This window comes from Phyllopteryx taeniolatus, chromosome 13 (genome assembly GCF_024500385.1).
Source record: "Phyllopteryx taeniolatus isolate TA_2022b chromosome 13, UOR_Ptae_1.2, whole genome shotgun sequence".
NCBI classification, from domain to species: domain Eukaryota; kingdom Metazoa; phylum Chordata; class Actinopteri; order Syngnathiformes; family Syngnathidae; genus Phyllopteryx; species Phyllopteryx taeniolatus.
In genome coordinates, this window is record NC_084514.1 from 1420326 (window position 1) to 1439807 (window position 19482).

The following is a 19482-nucleotide window of genomic DNA, read 5'->3' on the forward strand; positions in this document are numbered from 1 at the left end:
AAAGATGAACAACAGTGATACCTAGTGGACATTACTGGGTACCACAAGTGATATTGACAGGGAATGTTATCGATTTTGTGAGTTATTGATTTTGTGGTGATTTAAAAATAGTTCGACAGTACGGAATAAACGCAAAGACGACACAATAATTGTTTTTTTAAAATTTGTTCAACACCTATCAGCCATGCGCTTTCCTCCAACCGTTACCATGGTGACCGTTGCCCGGTTGTGAAGCTTGTTGATATCCAAGCGAATGAAGGCGATGGCGGCCTTGAACTAAACCAAACCGCCATCGATCGACATGGACGACGGCGGGCAACTGGGTGACAGTGGGCCAGTTAAAAACGTGAGTGTTACTGTGGGCTCTTTTCGTACGTGACATCGGAAGCACTCGACGTAGCATGCTAGCGTTAGCCGCGTGAACCAAGTTGAGGTAAAACGTTAGTCAACTTGCATGTAAGTTAAGGGAGTTCCTTGCTTAGTGCCACCCTTACGTAACAATCAAGACACAACATCGATTGTCTCTGATGATAAACTGCAACCGGAAAGGTCTGCATCTTTGTTAAAGACGCGTAGCTAAACGAAAGCTAAGCTAGCTACGCTAATAAGGAAGTCTCCCAGCTGGCATTCAGAAGACTGGGATAGCTTTTAGCTTGTAGAAAAGTTGTTTTGCTACTAGACAGAAGAGTTATACCTTCACTCACTGGTACTCACAATTATAGACAGCAAGTCAAAGCTGTGTGAATAAAGCAGGCTGTCTGTCTGTAATATCTAGGTTTTAGATCACATTAGAGCAACGTAGATGTAGTGACTGTTATCATCAAGGGTAATGTCATAATACCAATTTCCTTGTACTTAATTGGTCTCTATGATATTCAGTACTCCTTTATATTGAGGCACGGCGCAGCAGTGCGTAACTCATCTGGATTCGAATCTCAGCTCAGACCTTCCTAAAAGCAGTTTGCATGTTCTCCGATTGGTGTACCCTGCTTCTCACCCCAAAGTCATCGGGGACAGGCTCCAGCTCACCCACGACCCAAATAAGGACAAATTGTATAGAAAATGGGATGATGGATATCACTGATAATGGGTTTAAAAACACTGTAATGTCAGATTTAAAGAAGCGGAATAGAAAGCTATTTTCCCAAATCCATAGTTGTTTTCTTGTAAAATGGAAATTTGACCATGCCTCGTATCAAATAGTAATACGAGTTCTGTATTGTCATTTGCAGGTGGCAAAATCTGGCCGAAGAGCCCGCCTCGCAGCAGACCAGTCACTTGGAGATGCACGCAGCTCCAGAAAGTCCTCCGCGTCCGCTTCTGCCGGAGAAGTATGTAAGCTCATGATATATAATGCTTGTTTACATGTTATACTGGACATTATTCTTGCAATAACCACAAAATGTATTATCTCTCAAATGGATGCGTTAATCCAGGATGACGATGAGGTAGGTTGCATGAACATTGTGGTGGTTTTGTTCAGCTTCTGTTGTAAACACTCCACAATCAGCTTTATACCATACCACAGAATCATTCAGGGGTCATATTAAAAGTCCAGCTCAACTGCTTGGTTTTGATCCCTTTCCTGTTTTTAAAAGTGTTTGTCTTTTGAAAATCATAGTATGCAGTTTGAACACCGGCTGGACAAAGATGGTATAAAGGTTTATTGGAGTGATTGGTTTACTACTAATATGCTTAAAATGTTTCAGTTGCCATGTTCTCTCTTGAGTAGATATCAAATGCTCCAAAACCCTCAGTAACAGTTGTCCTCTTTGAGTTTACATTTCATCCCAGACCTGGTAATACATTCAGACCCAGGACCTTCTCATGCACTTTTGCAGATCACATGCACATTTCACAAACAAACTATCTCATATTTTTTTCCACTACTTCATTAATTTGTATTAAGCAATTTTATTAGTGGAACCTTTGGAAAATATAATTTTCTGGACCAATATTCCTTTACAGTGGTACAAAATCTCATCTTGCAATCATTGACGTCCATGACATCACGAGAGACCTTACCAGATATACCCAGCTCATTGATGACAATGAACGGAAACGCCAAATGTTTAACTCAGTTTCTTTTTCTGCCACAGAAGAGTACCAGTGATAGCAACTACCCAAAACAACCAAAACAAAAAAAAAATAAACAAATGTGAGGACTATTGTAGAACTGGAAATAGAATTCAGGAAAATGGTGCACGTCTTGGCCGCTCAGTGTGGTTTTAAAAGTTTACCGACAGAATGTACCCTGTAGAGTGAGCTGTGTTTAATCTATAGCTTCTTCTTCTCCTCAAGACAGAACTTCACATATTTTTGCATTTGTAAGATTATTAAAATGTTACTTAAAACATTGCACGCTATGTTAATAAAGGCTATGTAATAATAAAACATTAAGGAAAATATTGATTCCAAAACCAAACAAATTGGTGGCCAAGTAGTCCTTTGATAAATATATCCAGTATGGATAGAATATTTTTTTGCAGTGTACCTGAACATTTAGCAGACTCAATAACAATTTTACCAGTGATGTCTCAGCACAAAATACAAAAAATGTGTCTAAATCTAAGACAAAAATATGCGAGACAAGTCATAGCAGCACAGACAGCATCACTTCATTGTTGGCATTTAAGGAATCAGTCACGTCGCCTGGTTTGGTAAATTGTCAAGCTGAAGCGGAAACATCCCAGCAATGCTGCCGCTTTAGGCTAATCTTCCCAAATTAGGTCACTTCCTCAATGCAGCCACCAGTATTCTCGTGCCCCCTCTGACCTGCTCTGCAAACGCAATACATTTTTCCAGCGTGCTGTGGGTTTATTTACAGTCATCGTTTATCAAGCTTGGCCTCTTCCGCCTGAAATACCCAACTGATTGGTCACATTCCTGGCATCCTTTTAAACAAAGACGCCACTGCCTTTTGGACTCATACGGTTTGGACACAACAAGTTCCTTGCCCTGGAGACCATCACAGAATCCTAATTTAGAAACCATGAGGGCATAGGTAATTGTTATAACAGCCCTAACATATTTGGTCATGAGCAATTGGAGGCACAGTAATGTGTGGATGAGGGCACATATTTTTTCAGTGAAATGCAGAGAATTTGAAGGTACCTCATGGTTTGAAATACAGTGGAACCTCCAAAGAAAGCAGAACACTTCAAAAGGCAAACTATTTGGAGTAATAACAGAATTTTCTGGAAAAATATGCTTCAAAAGTCAAACAAAACTAAGCTGAGTGGGCATCTAAAGGATTCATTACAGAATGAAGGCATGTTTTGCTATTGTGCTTTTATGAGAAACCACCAAAAGGAACAATGTTGAGTATCAATTTCTTGAACAGTATATATTCACTCACTGACTGACAATCGCTTTTAGCGGTTAATTTGAGTTTATTTGACAGGACAACGAAACAATTTTTGGCGTCCCCCCTTGATGTGCACTGCTTCCACAAAAAAATCAAAAAATCAATAAAAAAAAAGGCTGCGAACAAAGATGATCTAGTTTACAGAAGTCAGTGTTGCCGACCTAACGATTTGGTCACGGCCCTTCCTCTAGTGACTCTTCTTTAAAAAAAACCAACTAGCAAGTTCACTGTAATTCCCACTAAGAAACAGACAATATGAACAAAATCATTTTGACACTGTTTTGCGTCTGACAAGAAAGGAGCCTGGTGGAAGTTAATCGCAGAGTCAATCACGCTGAATGAAAAAACAGTTTCACCGCTTGTTCGGTGTCAGAAGAAATAAACCCAAAAAAATCAAATTTGGACTATTGTCATTGTCAATTAGCTTGTTCTACAAGCGAAGAGGAACATTTGATTGAAATCAGAAATGGGATTTTTGTGAAAAAAGTTCCGATTTCTTTTTTTTTTTTTTTTTTTTAAAGGCCACATTGCGCAATCTTACATTTTTCCATGTTGTCTAAATTGTTGTAATCGTTCATCTTATATCCCAACTGGATGTTGATGAAAAGCTGGTCACCAACTGTGCTTGTTGAGCCCAATTCTCCCTATAAGCGGTTTTATCCATTTGTGTGTAAGTGTGTGCCTCCCTCAACCTGTGCCCAATAAGTGACGTCCAGATTTATAAATAGCTCGGGTGAAGGGGGCCAGCCATGAAAAATGATTTCCTATTTCATCATAAAATGAAAGAAATTCTTCATGAGCACTTTGTCCTCTGCAGACTCAATTTGGTAATGAGAAATGTTGTGGCCTTTTTTTCCACATTCATTTGTCTCGTGCCCCTGCTCGTGAGCTCGGAGGAATGCATTCATTCAAGGGCAGTTCTCAGGGTCCCACTCTCAGGATCAAGATGCATACTTGCTTTACTATTTTCAGAATCAAAGAACGATAGGGAGAAGGTCATTTTTTCCCTGTTAATCTATTTTAAGGTCAGACTTACATAGAGCGCTTGGCTGTTCCCACACTCTGTGCTCCATATGTTGTGGTCTTGGACATGTGGCTATTCAAAACTAAATTGATGCAGCTTAACTATTTGAGTGCACTCGTGCTTATCACATCCTCAGAACAACATTTCAATTAAGCTCTTAGGTCTGTTCTGTTTCACTGGTGGACATCTGGAGTCTTCTGTTCCAGACAAGCACTCCCCCTACTGGCCTTACTGGGAAACCTGTTGTTGCGCCTTAGTTTAGATTCTGGACTGGTAGCCAGGCCACATATAGTGGATTTCAAAAGTCTTCATACCCTTGCAAATAATTATTAGCCTCATTCAGAATAATGACACCAAGGTAAATCATTTATTTATTTTCCATCTTTAATGTGACCTGTAATGATAACCTATAGAGTTCGACATTCCAAGTGGGGAAGTAAAAACAAACAGATATTGATGGTAAAAAAATCGAACGTTTGGGCCGTAATTCCAAAAAGTATGTTTGGCGCAAACACAGCACTGCTTCTCACCAAAAGAACACCATACCAACAGTGAAGCATGGTGGTGGCAGCACCATGCTTTGGGCTTGTTTTTCTTCAGCTGGAACTGTGGCCTTAGACAAGGTGGAGGGAATTATGAACAGTTTGAAATAGCACTCAATGTTAGCACAAAATCTTCCGGCTTCTTCTCGAAAGCAAAAAAACAAACAAACAACAACAACAAAAAAAAACAATTATGAGAAAGCCTACTAGAACAGCTCCAACCTTTTTCAGAGGCAATAATTGCGGCATGTGTGTGCTGATTCCCATTTAACGTAAGCTTGAATGTAATTCTGAACACAGCCCCATGAAAGCTGTAAGAGGGTGTGCACAGTTGTGCAACCACATTATTTCAGTAGTTTATTTTTACTTACTCTCTTGAAAAGATCCAAAACATTCTTTCAATTGAGTTGTACAGGTTGTAAGTCACATAATGTGTGAAAAACGTGTTGATATGATTTGTCTGTCTCATTGTTTTTATCTCACAGACACCTGGAATTTGAATAGGGGTGTGTTGACTTTTTATATCCACTGTATAAACAAACGATCAGTCTTCAATGAAGCTAACATGCATGTTTTTGGAATGTGGGAGGAAGCCGGGGAAACCTCACGCAAGAGGGCCGAGATGTAAACTCCGGACCTCTTGGCCGCGAGGCAGACGTGCTTACCGCAAACCCACCGGGCTTCCTCCTGTTCAGGAATTGTGCGCAACCCCCAAAAATATTACATTAAATTGTCATCAACACTTGAGCCATCAATCTGTGATAGAAAAAAACAAAACGAATTGACAGAAGCCTGCAATTGCTGTTCTATAAGATTGAACCCAAATGATAGTTTATTGGTCTGTAACTAAACTATTTCCATATTGGTGTTTTTCAGTTTTTGTTGTTGTTTGATTTTCTTCCTCTGCAGGGCCCCCCTCCTAAACCACCCAGGAGGCAGGGCGGCTGGGCAGAAGAAAGCTCCGGATCTGGCAAGTACGTCTCTTCATCTTTGCTCCTCATTGCCTCCACCGGAGGCAGCGAGCTGTGTTCTGGCTTTGCGTGTTATTAATGGACTCTGATGCTGTGGAACGAGTTTATTTGTCAGTGCATATTTGGGCCCGGAGCTGTGAATCAACAAGGTTAGAGCGAGCCTGTCTGAGCAGGCCATTCTCCATTTGTCTTCATCTGCTAGCAAGGTGGTAATTGACATGGTTAATACATCAGCCACAGGAGGGCACTGTTAGCCAGCTAGTCCCTCCATCACAGAGGTTCCAGACACTTAATCACCCCATATGAGCTGCTGCTGTACATGGGGAGCACAACACTACATGGAGACAGTTATTAAATATTTAGGACAGAACATCTATGTTAATGTGTTATATTGGTGGGGTGCCTGCCATGTAAGTTCCGCAGTTTTCTTTTGAAGCGAGCGCATTGGAACTTTGAGGTGATCGGTCACTTGTGTCGTTTGCTGCACCGTCAGTGTAAGCAGGCCAACCGGCAAACTCGATGGCTCTTTCCTCCTCTCACTAGAAGGTCAACGTGTCGCTTCTCTGCATTTTTTTGTAACCCAACTTAATTCCCGGCCTCAAAGCAATTGAAATACGGGAGGTGTGAAGGGGTTTTGCACGTGCATTGATCCTCTCTGAAACAAAGTAAGTAATGGCCCCCCCTGGAGCCAGCAAGGACTTTTCCCTTCAATGTCACCCGGCATGCTCAATCACTGCTGCCCTCCTCCCACTAATCCCAGCGCAGAAATCCCAGGATTTGTCGATCTATCACTTCTAATTGACACTAAATGATCTGTCAGTTTATTGATGAACCTTTGAAACCAGGTTGTCACAATATATTTTATCCCTAACAACTTTTTTCCAGACAGTTTTACCAGGTCTATCGCTTTGCCTTACATGAGTCTTAATCAAGGAGCCAGTAATGTGTCTTAAGTGTTGAACCCGCACCGCCTCCGCCCAGATGGGACACAGTCCAAGGGCAGGCAGGTACACGAGGCTCTCGGCTTCTCTCTGCCCGGCCTGGTTGGACACCTGCTTCTTCTTCTTCACTGTTGGCTTTGCAATATCAGAAAACACATCAAGTAATGAAGAGTTCTGGTAAATAATAGTAAATACTGAATACATTCTTAAAGGCCGTAGGATGCTTATAATATATTCTTTCTAACATACAAATCAGTTAGTGTGTTCTGCTCAGGTTCCAATAACATGATGTGTGCAGGCATCTATTAGGTTCTTAGTGGGAGCTTTATCGGTGGCTGTGAGCTTTACTTACAGTGTAAATAAAAAAATAAAAAAAAGGAATAAAAATGTTTTATGTTGCTAGTAACAACAAAATAAAATGGGACTAAAGGTTATTCCTGTCGATACACAAATTGTCCATGTTAGTCAGACTTCTATTTAATTTTCTTACAACATAACAACACTGTGACATGATTTACAAATTAAGGCCAAAGCATCGTGCAAAGCACAAAGTTTTACATAAATTGTTAACTGTTGGCAGCGTGGAATACTTCAAGTAACATCAGTAGAAAGACTTTTTCCGGCTCGGAGTGTGTCATCTTTTTTAACCAATAGGGGGCACTATGTAACCAAGAAAACAAACAAACATTTTACAGAATGAAATTGGATTCACTGGCTTTAAGAAGACTTGTCTTTGCTAGTGAATACCTGCTAAACCCAAATTTAACTTGGCTATTTCCCATGAAAACATCAACTACATCAATTACATATTTTTCTGACTTGATGTGATTGCTACGTGTGCTGAAAAGGAGAGCTTGTGTTGAAAATAACAGTTGCTATGAAAACACTGCGTTGTGCTGTGTAGCACAAGTAAAGTCTTACAAGATTGCAGCATGATTCAGCAGGAGATCTGGCAGAGGAAAGCAGTGAGACGCAAGTATCGCTGACCACGCTGAGAGCAGAATTACTATCATAAGATATATTTGAAGACTGTGATTTTCCAGAAGGGAATTACACCAGTTAAAGGAACAGTGCCTTACAATTTGTTCAACCTTCTGCATCTACACAGATCTTCAAGAAGAGCTGCTGCCGACGACCTGGAAGAGTAAGCTGACTCAGCCATATCATCAACCGTTCTTCCAAGTACTTTTGTCGCTGCTGATTGAATTCAATGACAGTAACATTTCTGTGTGTGGATAAACATAGGTCTTTAAATTTAAATGTTCCCTTCGCAGTAAAGTGGAATTGGCGCTCATTGAGATTGCCCTTGGATGCACCTAATCCTTACCTTCCAACAACAATCACTTAACATGATTGAAAAAAAAAAACCCAGCGTGACTGAGTTGTCATCACTTTTATTACTGTGAGGAGCCAAGCTCTGCTGTTATTCTTGGAATAACAGTGAAGCTGTGATTAGAATAGACATGGTCATGTGGAGAGCAGGTAGAGGATGCATGCAGGCATCTATTTTTGAGGCATCACAGCAGCTGGTCCTTTCTATTAAAGGGCTCGAAGGTAGATCGGCTCAGTTTGCCGCCTAAACATGATGCACTGCCTCTAAACTGTCTTGTTTGAGTAGTACTAAAAACCAAAAGAGCTTTTTAGGTATTCCTAGAAACAATCCTTTGCAGGGCAGCTAATTTGGTCACTCGGAGCAGAATCTCCTAGTAGCACCAAGCTTCTATGAAGGGGATGTAAGAAAACCAAGTATTCCACTATTGAAGATCACCTCACTATTTAGAAAGTATTCAATAATGAATGCTCTTACGCTCTCTGTTTCCACAGCCGCCGGCTGCGACCACAAACTCCCCAAGGATCAGATGATGATGGAGGTAAGAGCCCCTTTCCAGTCCCTCACTACATGCCTCTCCTCACGGGCAGATAGGAACCCTGTGGTGCCTCCCCAGCACATTTATTCGGAACAGTAGTGCAGATAAGCGGGCCGTCAAGATTGTAGCCGGTGACATTTTTCTGTGGAAGCCATGTGAATGTAGAGCACTGACTCTGACCACCGACGCCTTGAAAAGGACCACTCATCTTTTGCTAAACATGAAAATGTTCATTAAGCAGAATTGCCACAGAATTGTGTTGAGGGAATTTAGTGGGTGCCCCTCCCTCCACCCTCTCAAGAGCGACACGGTTAATCACCACACACACACGCACACACGCAAACTGATCTCATAGGAACGTTTCTGCTTTGACTCACCTGAGGGTCCAATTCTGTGAACTACAAACAACGTCCGGACTGAACTGCGAAATGACTGAAAAGCTTTGCAATATATAATCGGGCTCTTTATCTATGCAAAGGAGCATGTAAAACGGGGTGAAATTAACAGCTCAAAACAGAGTTGACAATACTGATGGAGTTATACAGATTATATTCTTTAATGTGGGTGCCCCAGACACGATGTTGGTGACCCCCGCACTATCTAATGGCCTAGATAGTCATTTCGCCATTTTGCAGTGCTGCTCGAATCAGTGAGTGTAGGTTATCCCCTATTTTGTGCCCTTCAATGTATCCCATAATGCATTTTGCAAAGAAGTGAATCACTGTTGGTCATTAGAAAAGCAGTACTGTAGATCCCAGGATCCATGAGTTGTGGCCTGGAAATATCACAACAGAGATGGACATGAAGAGCTTTGCTTGTTTGTAATTTAGTAAAAATATGCCGATCTTAAAACAATATGATGTTACTTTAGTGTATTTGTTCAAGATTTATTATGGAAGAGCCACCAGCTGACGTTGCTCTGGCAGGCTATAATTATGGGACAGCAATGACGTACTTAACGATGCACCCGAGTAGTGTTCGAAAACATTTTGTTTTCCATTTTTCATCCATCCGTCCATTTTCTATACCTCGCCTTTATCCTAATTAGGAGGATGTGCTGGAGCCTATCCCAGCTGACTTCAGGCAAGGGGCGGTGTGAACCTTGACCGGTTGCCAGCCGCTCGCCGGATTTAAATAATGAGTGAATTCTGTAGTCCACTTTTTAAAAATCCCTATACAGTGATTAGAGAGTGATTGAAATGATTGCGAACACAGCCTTTGCTGCTCTACAATGCTGAGTTTGTACAATTTGTACATCATTTGTCAAACTTGGTACTTCAAGGTATAATTTGTAGAAAGTTCAGTCAACATGAATGACCTCACATATCGCCTGTGTTCACAGTCAAAAAATGGTCAGATTTTTGAATTGAAGATGTTCAGTTCTCTCGCTCTTAATGCCGTCAGACAGACGATTTCACCGTGCCGAGAGAGCTCTTAAAACAGAGCCGCAAGCACAGAGGCAGGGTCTTTGGAAATTATAGTGCTGAGGGGTGGTGAGATAGCCCCTACGATCTTGATTATGTCCCAGTCGCTTATCCCATGTGTCCACTGGCTACTAGCTGGGAGAAAGAGGGGAACCCGGGTCGTGACTCCCATCGCCCCATCAGCTACCCCCGCAGCTCCCTGACGTTCACTTAAAATAGCAGCGCTGACTGCAAACACACACATCTGCTTCGTGTCTCACTGTCTTACACCGAACCGCTGATGTGTTGAATATCATCCCATAGCCCTTCTCAAAATGGATTTTACGCTTAGCTGATCCTTTGACTGGACCCCTACGTCCGTTATAAGAGGCCCGACTGATGTGGCGAGACGTCCTGTTCAAAGTCGCTGACTGGCGTGTGCCTTCCGGGAGAAGGTCTACATTCACCGCAAATGATCCCCTTTTGGTATTTACATGCGTCAGCGGAGAAGCCGAGCGTGTAGAAAGGATCTGTTCAGGCCGCTCGCTACCAGCCTTGATGTGACGGTGCATGTCCATGTCCGGGCGGGGTTGTCCATACACAGTAGGTGGCGGGAGTGGTGGGCAATGGAGAGGAAACGGCTCCTCATGTTGGAGCTTGCCTGGGCTCTTGTCCTGCTTGACCTCCACTCTAGATTGGACGTGCAGCTCATTTCCAAATGTTGTCTCTTTCCAGTGTATAGCACACTTTGCATAGACAACAGTGTGCTTCACATAGCACATTTCTGGCTGAAGTGGTGTCAGAGTGGGTGTGGACAGAAAGACAGGCCAGGATGCTATTTGCGAGGAGCCGGATGGCGAGGCTTTTGATGTCATTGCACTAAGACCATTAAATTTGATTGGGGGTCCAGGGGGGACGGATTCTGCTGAACGCTGTGCTTTGTAAACGAGAGGACAAAGTGTCACCGGGGCCTCATGAATATGAAATACCTGCGCCTGCATTTATTTGGATATCAGAAACACAGATGAATCTTGTCAGCGGATAAACGAGCTTGGCATTTTTAATTTAGTTTAATTAAAAAAAAAAGGGAAATAAATAAGTTATCAAGGGGGTGGCTTCTCTTAACTACACAAAAAGTTGACACGGAAACTTCTGAAGTTGTCCTCATAATTATTCATTTGTGCCAAACAATCAAAACCGTTTATTTCTCTTTTCTTCCGTCGTCACCATTATAGAGTAATACAATGCAATGTTGGCCCCATGATCCATCATGCTCCTGTTTGCTTTCTGGAGTTATTCTAAAGCCGCTGTGACAAAGATGCCAAGATACTTGCTCACGTCAGAGGATGCACACGTCCATCACCGCTTCTGTTGAGCTCTGCTATTGACTTTGCCCTCAGGCTGCAATACTGTGACTGGAGATTACTGACAGCCCTCTTCACGCAGTGCAACTCAACATTTCTCTGTCGCCATGTGGCTGTTCCTCTCATGCTTGTCTCTGTTGTCACTGACAACACTCTGCTGGAGAGCTAATAAGCATGTGTAGTCTGATGGCCCATCCGGACAAAACAATGCTCAGGAAAGCAACGTTTTCCAAAGGTGTCACCAGTTTTGGAGGTAACTGCACCAAGAGATGCAGAAAGTACAGATTGCTGCCTAACAATCCACCGACCACAACATTAGGTACACCTGCACAATCTCCAATGAATGTAAATGTCTGCCTTGACAATAATAGCAATGGTCTGTTTTAAAGCTACCATTATGTTAAGTGGTGTAGAACTGTAGTGCATCATCCATAGAGGTGTTTCTAATATTTGGATTACTGGCCTTTAGCCACATGACTGGAAAAATGAGATTGAAAACCCATCCATCCTTTCAGCCAGCTACCATTAAGCCTTTGTAGCGCTTCAGTTGAGCTGGAGGCCCAGACTGGTCGCCAGTCAGTTGCAGGGCACTTGTAGACAACCATTCACATTCACACCTATGGACAATTTAGAGTCTTCAATGAAGCTGACAAGCTTATTTTTGGAATGTGCGAGGGAGCTGGTGTACCTGTAGAAACCCACGCAAGAAAGTGGAGGGCTTGCAAACTCCACACAGGAAGGTGGAAGCTGAGATTTGAACCAAAAACCTCACCAATGTGAGGCACAGTGCAGCTACCATCACAAATAATGAACTACTGATTATTTTTTATAATAACAAAAATACCCTTTGACGGTGTTAGTCAATCTGTGAATCCAGTGTAGCACTTCAATTGGATGTCATTAAATGGTGCAGGTGAATCTAATGAGGTGAGCGTGTCAAAACCAAACTTTTGACATAAATTAGGACAACAATTAACAAATTAACCTTTTGATAAAACAAGCACAGACATTTCAACAGCTCATTTCCATCTTGTCTTGCTGTATGTCTCATTATCTCTGCTCATATTTTCCTCCTCCGACAAATGCTGTGAAAGTTTGCCTTGTCCTTCTTGGGAGTGGACCCATCCGCTCTCCTGTTGCGTTTTGCCAATTAAAGCGGGTTCCCACTGTTTGAGCAGCGGGCTGGCGGCTCTCCGCGCGAGGTGACATCCGACCCCACACAGATGGGCCTGCGAGCAAACGCTCCTGCACATGGCTGGACGCCGCGCCAGTCGGAGTGGCAGAGTGGACATGGAGGTCGGCCCACCGGCCACTGCGGGTCCTCGGGGTGGGCAGCGCTGACAGGGCCCAAATGCTAAGGTAGCGGGGGGTGCTTTCTGGGGAGCCCCTGGCCAGAGCCCCTCTCACAGCGGGAAGAGCTGCCGCCTCAACTCCTGAATATTCATAGCCGCATGGCTACTGTGACAGGGCCGCTTTTCTGAGTGGGAGAGTGGGAGGGGAAGAAATGCCACGCCGACACACACTTGCGCTTCCAAAATAAATACATAGATTTACTTTAATTTATTTGAAGATTCTTTCACTGTCCAACCAGAAATCCTAATACATTGTATTATGTTTTTAGATATTCCAGTCATTCCTGATTTGGAGGAAGTGCAGGAAGAAGATCTCAACATGCAAGTAGCAACTCCACCGAGGTAGATCCATAGACCAGTTTTGTCCACATACAGATCACAATAGCCGAACCATGAGATGATCACCTGTCCTCCGCTCTTGCCATTGCCACTTGATCTGGCTGAGGTGGACAAATAACTGTTGGGTGTGATTTATGCAACCGTGTTACCGGGTCCTTACCCAACTCTGATTGGGTAAGGAAACCGCTGATTTACAGGGCAGCGAGAGGCACGCCGACATGTGTCGAATATGTAGCGAGGCTATGACAGCGGTGGAGGTTATTAGGCTGGGGCTCTCTCTCAGTGCGAGATAATATCCACATTGAACTCATTGCAGGGGCAATGTAGCGTGTAATGTGCAATAAGTAGGACTGGCATGCGCCGCTAGGCCCCGGCCACTTTCAGAGCCCCCTCACTTAATTCCGACCCCCAGATAAGCAGCTGGGTTTCGGTTTGAGGCGTTTACCACTTGGCAAACATCTCCTGCTTTCTGATCTTCTTTACTTGAAGTCTTTGCATCCAAGAACTTCTCTCATGTTCTTCTAACTCTAACTTTTGCATGAAATGAATTGAAATCAGATTTTTGGGGTGAAATCTTCTCACTTTATGTCCTGTAATTAGCGTTCAAGTCATTCGGGTAATGACCTACAGAGACCTGGACAATGACCTGAAATATCACTCTGCATTCCAGACTCTTGTAAGTCAACAACTTGTGTTTGTGTGTGTGTGTGTGTGTGTGTGTGTGTATGTACATATATCTATATATATATATATATATATATCTTTGATATTACCTTGACTTGTCAAGGTGATCAATTGAGTTTTCCATGCAACATATACTGGACTGTCTCTTCAGGATGGAGAGATCGACTTGAAGCTCCTCACAAAGGTTTTAGCACCAGACCACGAGGTGAAGGAGGTGAGTGAATTTTTAGTAAATATCGCCTCTGAGCTCCAAGCAAAGAACTGTCCAGCTGTTGTCCACCTGCCTCCCTGGTAATCAGGATTTATGATGTGTACACCCTCTTCTCCCCCCATTCTCCTCATTTTCTCTTTCTCGGTGCACCTCTGTCTGCCCCCAATTCCTCTTTGGCTGCTCTGCAGGAAGATGTGCTCTGGGACTGGGATCATCTGTTTACAGAGGTGTCCTCAGAGCTGCTCATGGAATGGGATCAAGGAGAGAGTGACGAGCAGGCTTCATAACCTGCAACTTGAACACAAAGTCCGGACTGAACGGCTCCGGTGGTAACTGAGAAGCCAGCGACTTGAATCAGAATCAGAATCAGAATCATCTTTATTTGTCAAGTATGTCCAAAAAACACACAAGGAATTTGTCTCCGGTAGTTGGAGCCACTCTAGTACGACATTTATACGACAACAGACAATCAATTGGGTACAGTTGTAATTGTATTCACTTATAGTGTGATATCTAGAATTTATATTTCTTCACTTAATGTGTGTGCATTGTACGGTTTGTCTTGCATTTCCTAAATACAGTTCTGCTAAATGAACACCACTGGGTTTTGCGTCACTGACGTGTAAGTTTTTCGAGTTTCACCATTTTATTAAGTTTCTTTTCTTTTTTTTTTAAAGATGGAAAAAAAAGTCCTCTCTACAGCCGTCATTATCAACACCCTCATACAAGTCCAAGGTTGATAATCACCTAAGCTGAAATCCAGTTGATTGTGTTCAAATTAACATTCCTCATGAAGGCCCACGAACCTATTGTTATTGACTGTGCCATTGACTTTATCTCGGTATCTTGGAGCTCTTCGATAGGAGCAACCCCTTCACTATTATCTCAAATGCATTGAACAGTTCCTATTGACACCAGGTGGATTAGCATACATTACACCTTTATATTGGATAAACAGGAATAAGTGTAAATTGACTCCTGTTCAAACTGCTCTTTTAAAAAAAAACAAACAAACAAAAAAACAGATACAATGAGGACAGCGCAGGTTCAAGGACATCGTTTGCTACGACATGTTCGCGCTGAATTTGTGTAATTCATGAAATGCATTGCGTACTGCGTGTTGAACACGAGCTGGTCGTGTCAATCAGCATTCAGTTTAGTCTTTGGTTGGTTCATGTGTGTGAATTTCAATGAAAACCTCCAATGTGCGTGCACGTCTATTAAGGAAACAGTTGTAACATTTACAGATTGTGATTAGGTTTATGTCTGAGACACAGTGCGCTCTCCTGACATTTGAAGATGCACAGCGAAAGACCTCAAGGACACATAGTGTATGCATCTAACAGCTCAATCACTGCCCATCAAAACAGAGAGATCTTTTTTTTTTTGCCCACTTGCTAGTTAGGCTTCGAATCTGCTTCATCAAGTATAATTCCTTCGGATGAAGTTATCATGCTGGATATTTGTGCTCTGAATATTTATATGCTGTGGAATACTTGCGCTCCAATGAGTATTTCCCTATTAGACATACAAACGCTCACTCTTGCCACCTCCACAATTGGCTCATTTTGCCAGACTTAATGAATTCTGCCCATATGTCCTGAGCAGCTGCTATGTTGCCCCTTCCTCCCGCCCCCGCCGAGCTGCGAAGTGCCCATCCATGTACAGACAACCTCTAGCTGTCTCTCTGGAGAAGGCTAAGCCTGCCACTCCTACGCTGGCAGCCGGCCGCTGCTGTCAGAGGTGAGCCACGGCCGCTGCGAGGGCTCAGATTAAGGCCCGGTGGTCGCGGGTCGCAGCCCGCCTCCAAAAAATGCCGCGAACATTGGTGCATCAGAGAGGGGATTATTGAGAGGGAGAGGATGGGGGTGAGTGGGGAATGCAGAGATGCTGTTTGGCATGTGCTCTCATCCAGGTTCTCAAAGTGACCTCTCTACTGCCTCATCCTGATGCTCTCCTTTATTCTCCCCATGTTGCTTATTATCTACAGTGTATTGGGATGCTGCGGTAGGTCTCGGAATGACCTCCTCTTGTCTGGGTGCAGTGAATTCAATCACATCAAAACAACAATATTTCTTGTGAGGCAGACAGCGGTTATGGCAGAAGCTTTCGGATGAACACAGTGTCACCGGTAGGTGAAATGAGGCTGAGGCCATGTTGATCTTCACGTGGTAGGAGACAGACCACACATAAAGGTTTAGGGTGTCATTTTTTTTTTTCCTGTCATATTTCTAATATAATAATGGAGCCGTTAGACCCGGAATGCCCCAATGGATCCCTTGTGCTCCAACCCCCAACATTACAGTTGACTGTTTCAAATTTCGTATAGGGACGAACTTCTTGAGAGCGGCATCTCTCAAGTCCAGTGTAAATCAGTGGAACACTGATGACACTTTAAGGACAGTGACTTTAATTTGTTCTTTTTTTTTTTTTGTATCAACCCTGGTCATTTTTAAAAATGAGAACAGTGGATAAAAAAAGAGTTTACATACAACTGTTCAAATCCCACTTTATATATATATATATATATATATCATAACACATTTTCAACACATAGTGTTTGGGAGATTTTGTGAAGGGAATTATGAAGAGTTTGAATTCGCACTCATTATTAGCTCAAAACCTTCATGCTTCTGCTAGAAAGTAAAAAAAAAAAAAAAGTCAAGAAAAGCCTACTAGAATAGCTGAAATGTATTTAGGGTTAATCAGAGGCACTTTAAATTGGGGCAGGTGTGTGCTGACCCCCATTTAACATTTTGATTTTAATTCTGAACACAGCCACATCTCGGTTCAGAAGAGAGCATGCACACCTATTCAAGCACATTAGCTCAGTTGTTTATTTGTACATCCCCTCTAAAAAAGATTCATTTATTTCAATTGAGTTGTGAAAAGGTTTTTAAAGGATTTATCTTGGTCTCGTTCTTTTACATCACAAAAACCTGGCATTTGAACAGGGGTGTGTGGACTTTTTATATCCACTGTATGTGTGTCGTCAATTAAAAAAACAAGCATCAAAGCAATAGGAACCAAATATGCTGGGAACGGAAACCCAATTTAAAATACTTTGATCCATTTTTAACTTTAAGCCCATCTAAAAGGAGACAGACAGAAATGTCTTTTTTTGGTTTTTGTTTGGTACTTTGGTGGAACTGACATGACCCCAAAAGCAACAAAGCACCCTACTATTTGTTTTACTTCCTCTGATTACAGCTTTTTCACGTATATTTTGATATTGGGGGCTAATTGAAATAGTTAATATGCTTTGAGCTCTGCTTAATATGCTGTGGTGTCGACAGACATTTATGTATCCTATCTGCTTTCAATATCTGGCATCCACATGGGCCAAAAGCAATATAGTGTTCCGTAATTAAAGAAAATGGGGAGATTTAGCGATTGTTGGGGCCCCTCAGATACAGAGTGAGGGGTGAGGACAGACATGCTAAGGCTTATGCAATATTAGGACCCGTTCTATTCTATCAGGGGCCACGCGCTGGTCACAGGTTCGCTGTCAGTGACCGGCCCAGCGCAACATCACTCAGGCGCTCGGAACCAGCCAAAGCACCGGTCTGTCACGAAGGTATGATTAGTAGTCTAAAAAAGTCAAGAATGCAAGCTGTAGGATGCCAACCCTTTGCACATTCTGTCAAATTCACACATGAAGGCTCAGTCTGGATTATGGGGCATAATATTGATCAGGCTCCACCTGTAGAATTGATAAGGATATTGATTGTCACCACACAAACAAGAAAAGAAAAGAAAAAATCATGGAAAGATTTATCTTTTGTCTTTGATGGTACATCAATACTAGGCACATCTCTGGAATCTAGTGCAAGAACGGAAAAACAAATACACATTTTTTAACCTTGCGTTGGTGCAGGAAGTCTTCATATGTTGCGCTTAACAAGCATGACTACGGGTTGATGGTTTGAAGCCGAACTTTTGTCGTCTTTAAGGGCGGTGTCTTCAGAAAAAAAGTTAAATACATGTATATCATTTATTTATTAATACAAATATGATATACGTAAACACGAACAAGGCCTAAACAACGGTTATTGTCATCTTTGGTGGCTCTACAATTGACTTAAACAAAAGGTATTGTAGACATTTAAGTTCCTACAGGTGATTTGTGCCAGTCATATTCCACCATCCGCCGTGCAGGGAGGAAGTTCACCTATTTTGCCGAAAGTAAGTTGCGCGTATAAACCTGATTAAAGCGGAATGTCCACAGAGTTCCTATATCATGTGATTGTCATTTTCTGTAAGTGATTGTGCCAGTGGTCTTCTATTGTTTATGTAAGTGCTAAAGTTTGGACAAATGCATTTATTATCAGTCAGTGTTGTCTCCTGCATTTTTTCATCAATATTCTTCAGCTTTTTTTGCGTTATTGATCCCAGGTGTGGTTGGGATGGTGGCAGCTTTAAATGCCCAAGGGCATCTCGTGTCGGCATATTGTCAAATGACTACAGTATAAAACCACAAGGGGGGGGGGAAGCACCTCTGTTGCTTTTGTTATAATGTGATCAACTGAATTCATATATAATCGCGCTTTGTTATCTTGCGGCGGCAGGTAGGACCGTAGAAGAGACAAAGGTTTGACCATGAAATACAGCCCAGCTCCACATTTGTCTTGTATTTTATTATTTTGCCTTTTCACCTCTCAGTCCTATACGCCAGGGCCTTCATTTTTCACATGGCTGCTTTTCTTATCATTGGAGGGCCCCTTTGCACTGGCCTAGGAGTGACATAAAGGCAATAAAACACCAAACATTCTGTAAAACACAGATGCCTCTCTGCTTGTGGAAGCCCTGCAATGACTCTCTGGGAAATTATGATAATAACTCAGAGGTGGTAGAAAATGGTCGGGGGCGCGGGAGTGGGGTTCCGGGGCCGACGGGACAGGGCTCGCCAAAGTCCTCCGAGCGCGGAGAGGTCAAGGTGGCCTGTCTGGTCTCGCCGCCTGCGTCGCCTGTCGTAAACCCTTTCCATCACACGGGGTGCTGGCTGCCGCTCGCATGGTATACAGCATGGACCTTGTATCTCGGCGATGCAGGGGAGGGCAACACACCTCTACTGTTTGACCTGTGAAGGTCACCGACTCTCACTTCTGCTTGGATATTTTTCCTGTTAAAGGAATAACCCAACGCCATGCAGCGGGGAGCGAGCTTTGGCGCGTGGAAAGGAGAATGCACGGACAGATATGCGGCCGGCTTTCCGGAGGGCCTGGAAGTAGTCCCACAACACCTCTCAAGTGTGTGAATGAGAAGGAGCCGGGACAGGAAGAGCGCACGGGCTTCAGCGCTGACGTGCTGACAAAAGGACCGAGGGAGATGAGAGCGCACCTGTTCCAACTGGACTTTCCCGGCAGGGGGGTTCGACAAAATCCCTGCCTTCTCCTGGCATCTGTGATGGGTTGAG

The 19482-nt window shown here is 43.0% G+C and overlaps 1 protein-coding gene across 8 annotated transcripts in view; it reads left to right on the top strand.

Annotated features, from left to right (window-relative positions):
- ttll5 (tubulin tyrosine ligase-like family, member 5) overlaps window positions 1-14661 on the top strand; it is a 93310-nt gene extending 78649 nt beyond the window's left edge. For 6 of the 8 annotated variants that reach the window (XM_061794712.1, XM_061794715.1, XM_061794714.1 and 3 more), the window contains 8 exons: window positions 1233-1335; window positions 5843-5907; window positions 7954-7989; window positions 8670-8716; window positions 13102-13174; window positions 13772-13847; window positions 14007-14069; window positions 14259-14661. In XM_061794712.1, coding sequence (XP_061650696.1) covers window positions 1233-1335; window positions 5843-5907; window positions 7954-7989; window positions 8670-8716; window positions 13102-13174; window positions 13772-13847; window positions 14007-14069; window positions 14259-14399 — 604 coding nt within the window. In that variant the 3' untranslated portion in view covers window positions 14400-14661. Of the gene's footprint in view, window positions 1-1232; window positions 1336-5842; window positions 5908-7953; window positions 7990-8669; window positions 8717-13101; window positions 13175-13771; window positions 13848-14006; window positions 14070-14254 lie in introns of those variants that run through there. The other 2 variants (XM_061794716.1, XR_009791427.1) reach the window with 2 other exon arrangements.
- The last annotated feature ends 4821 nt before the right edge of the window (window positions 14662-19482 follow it).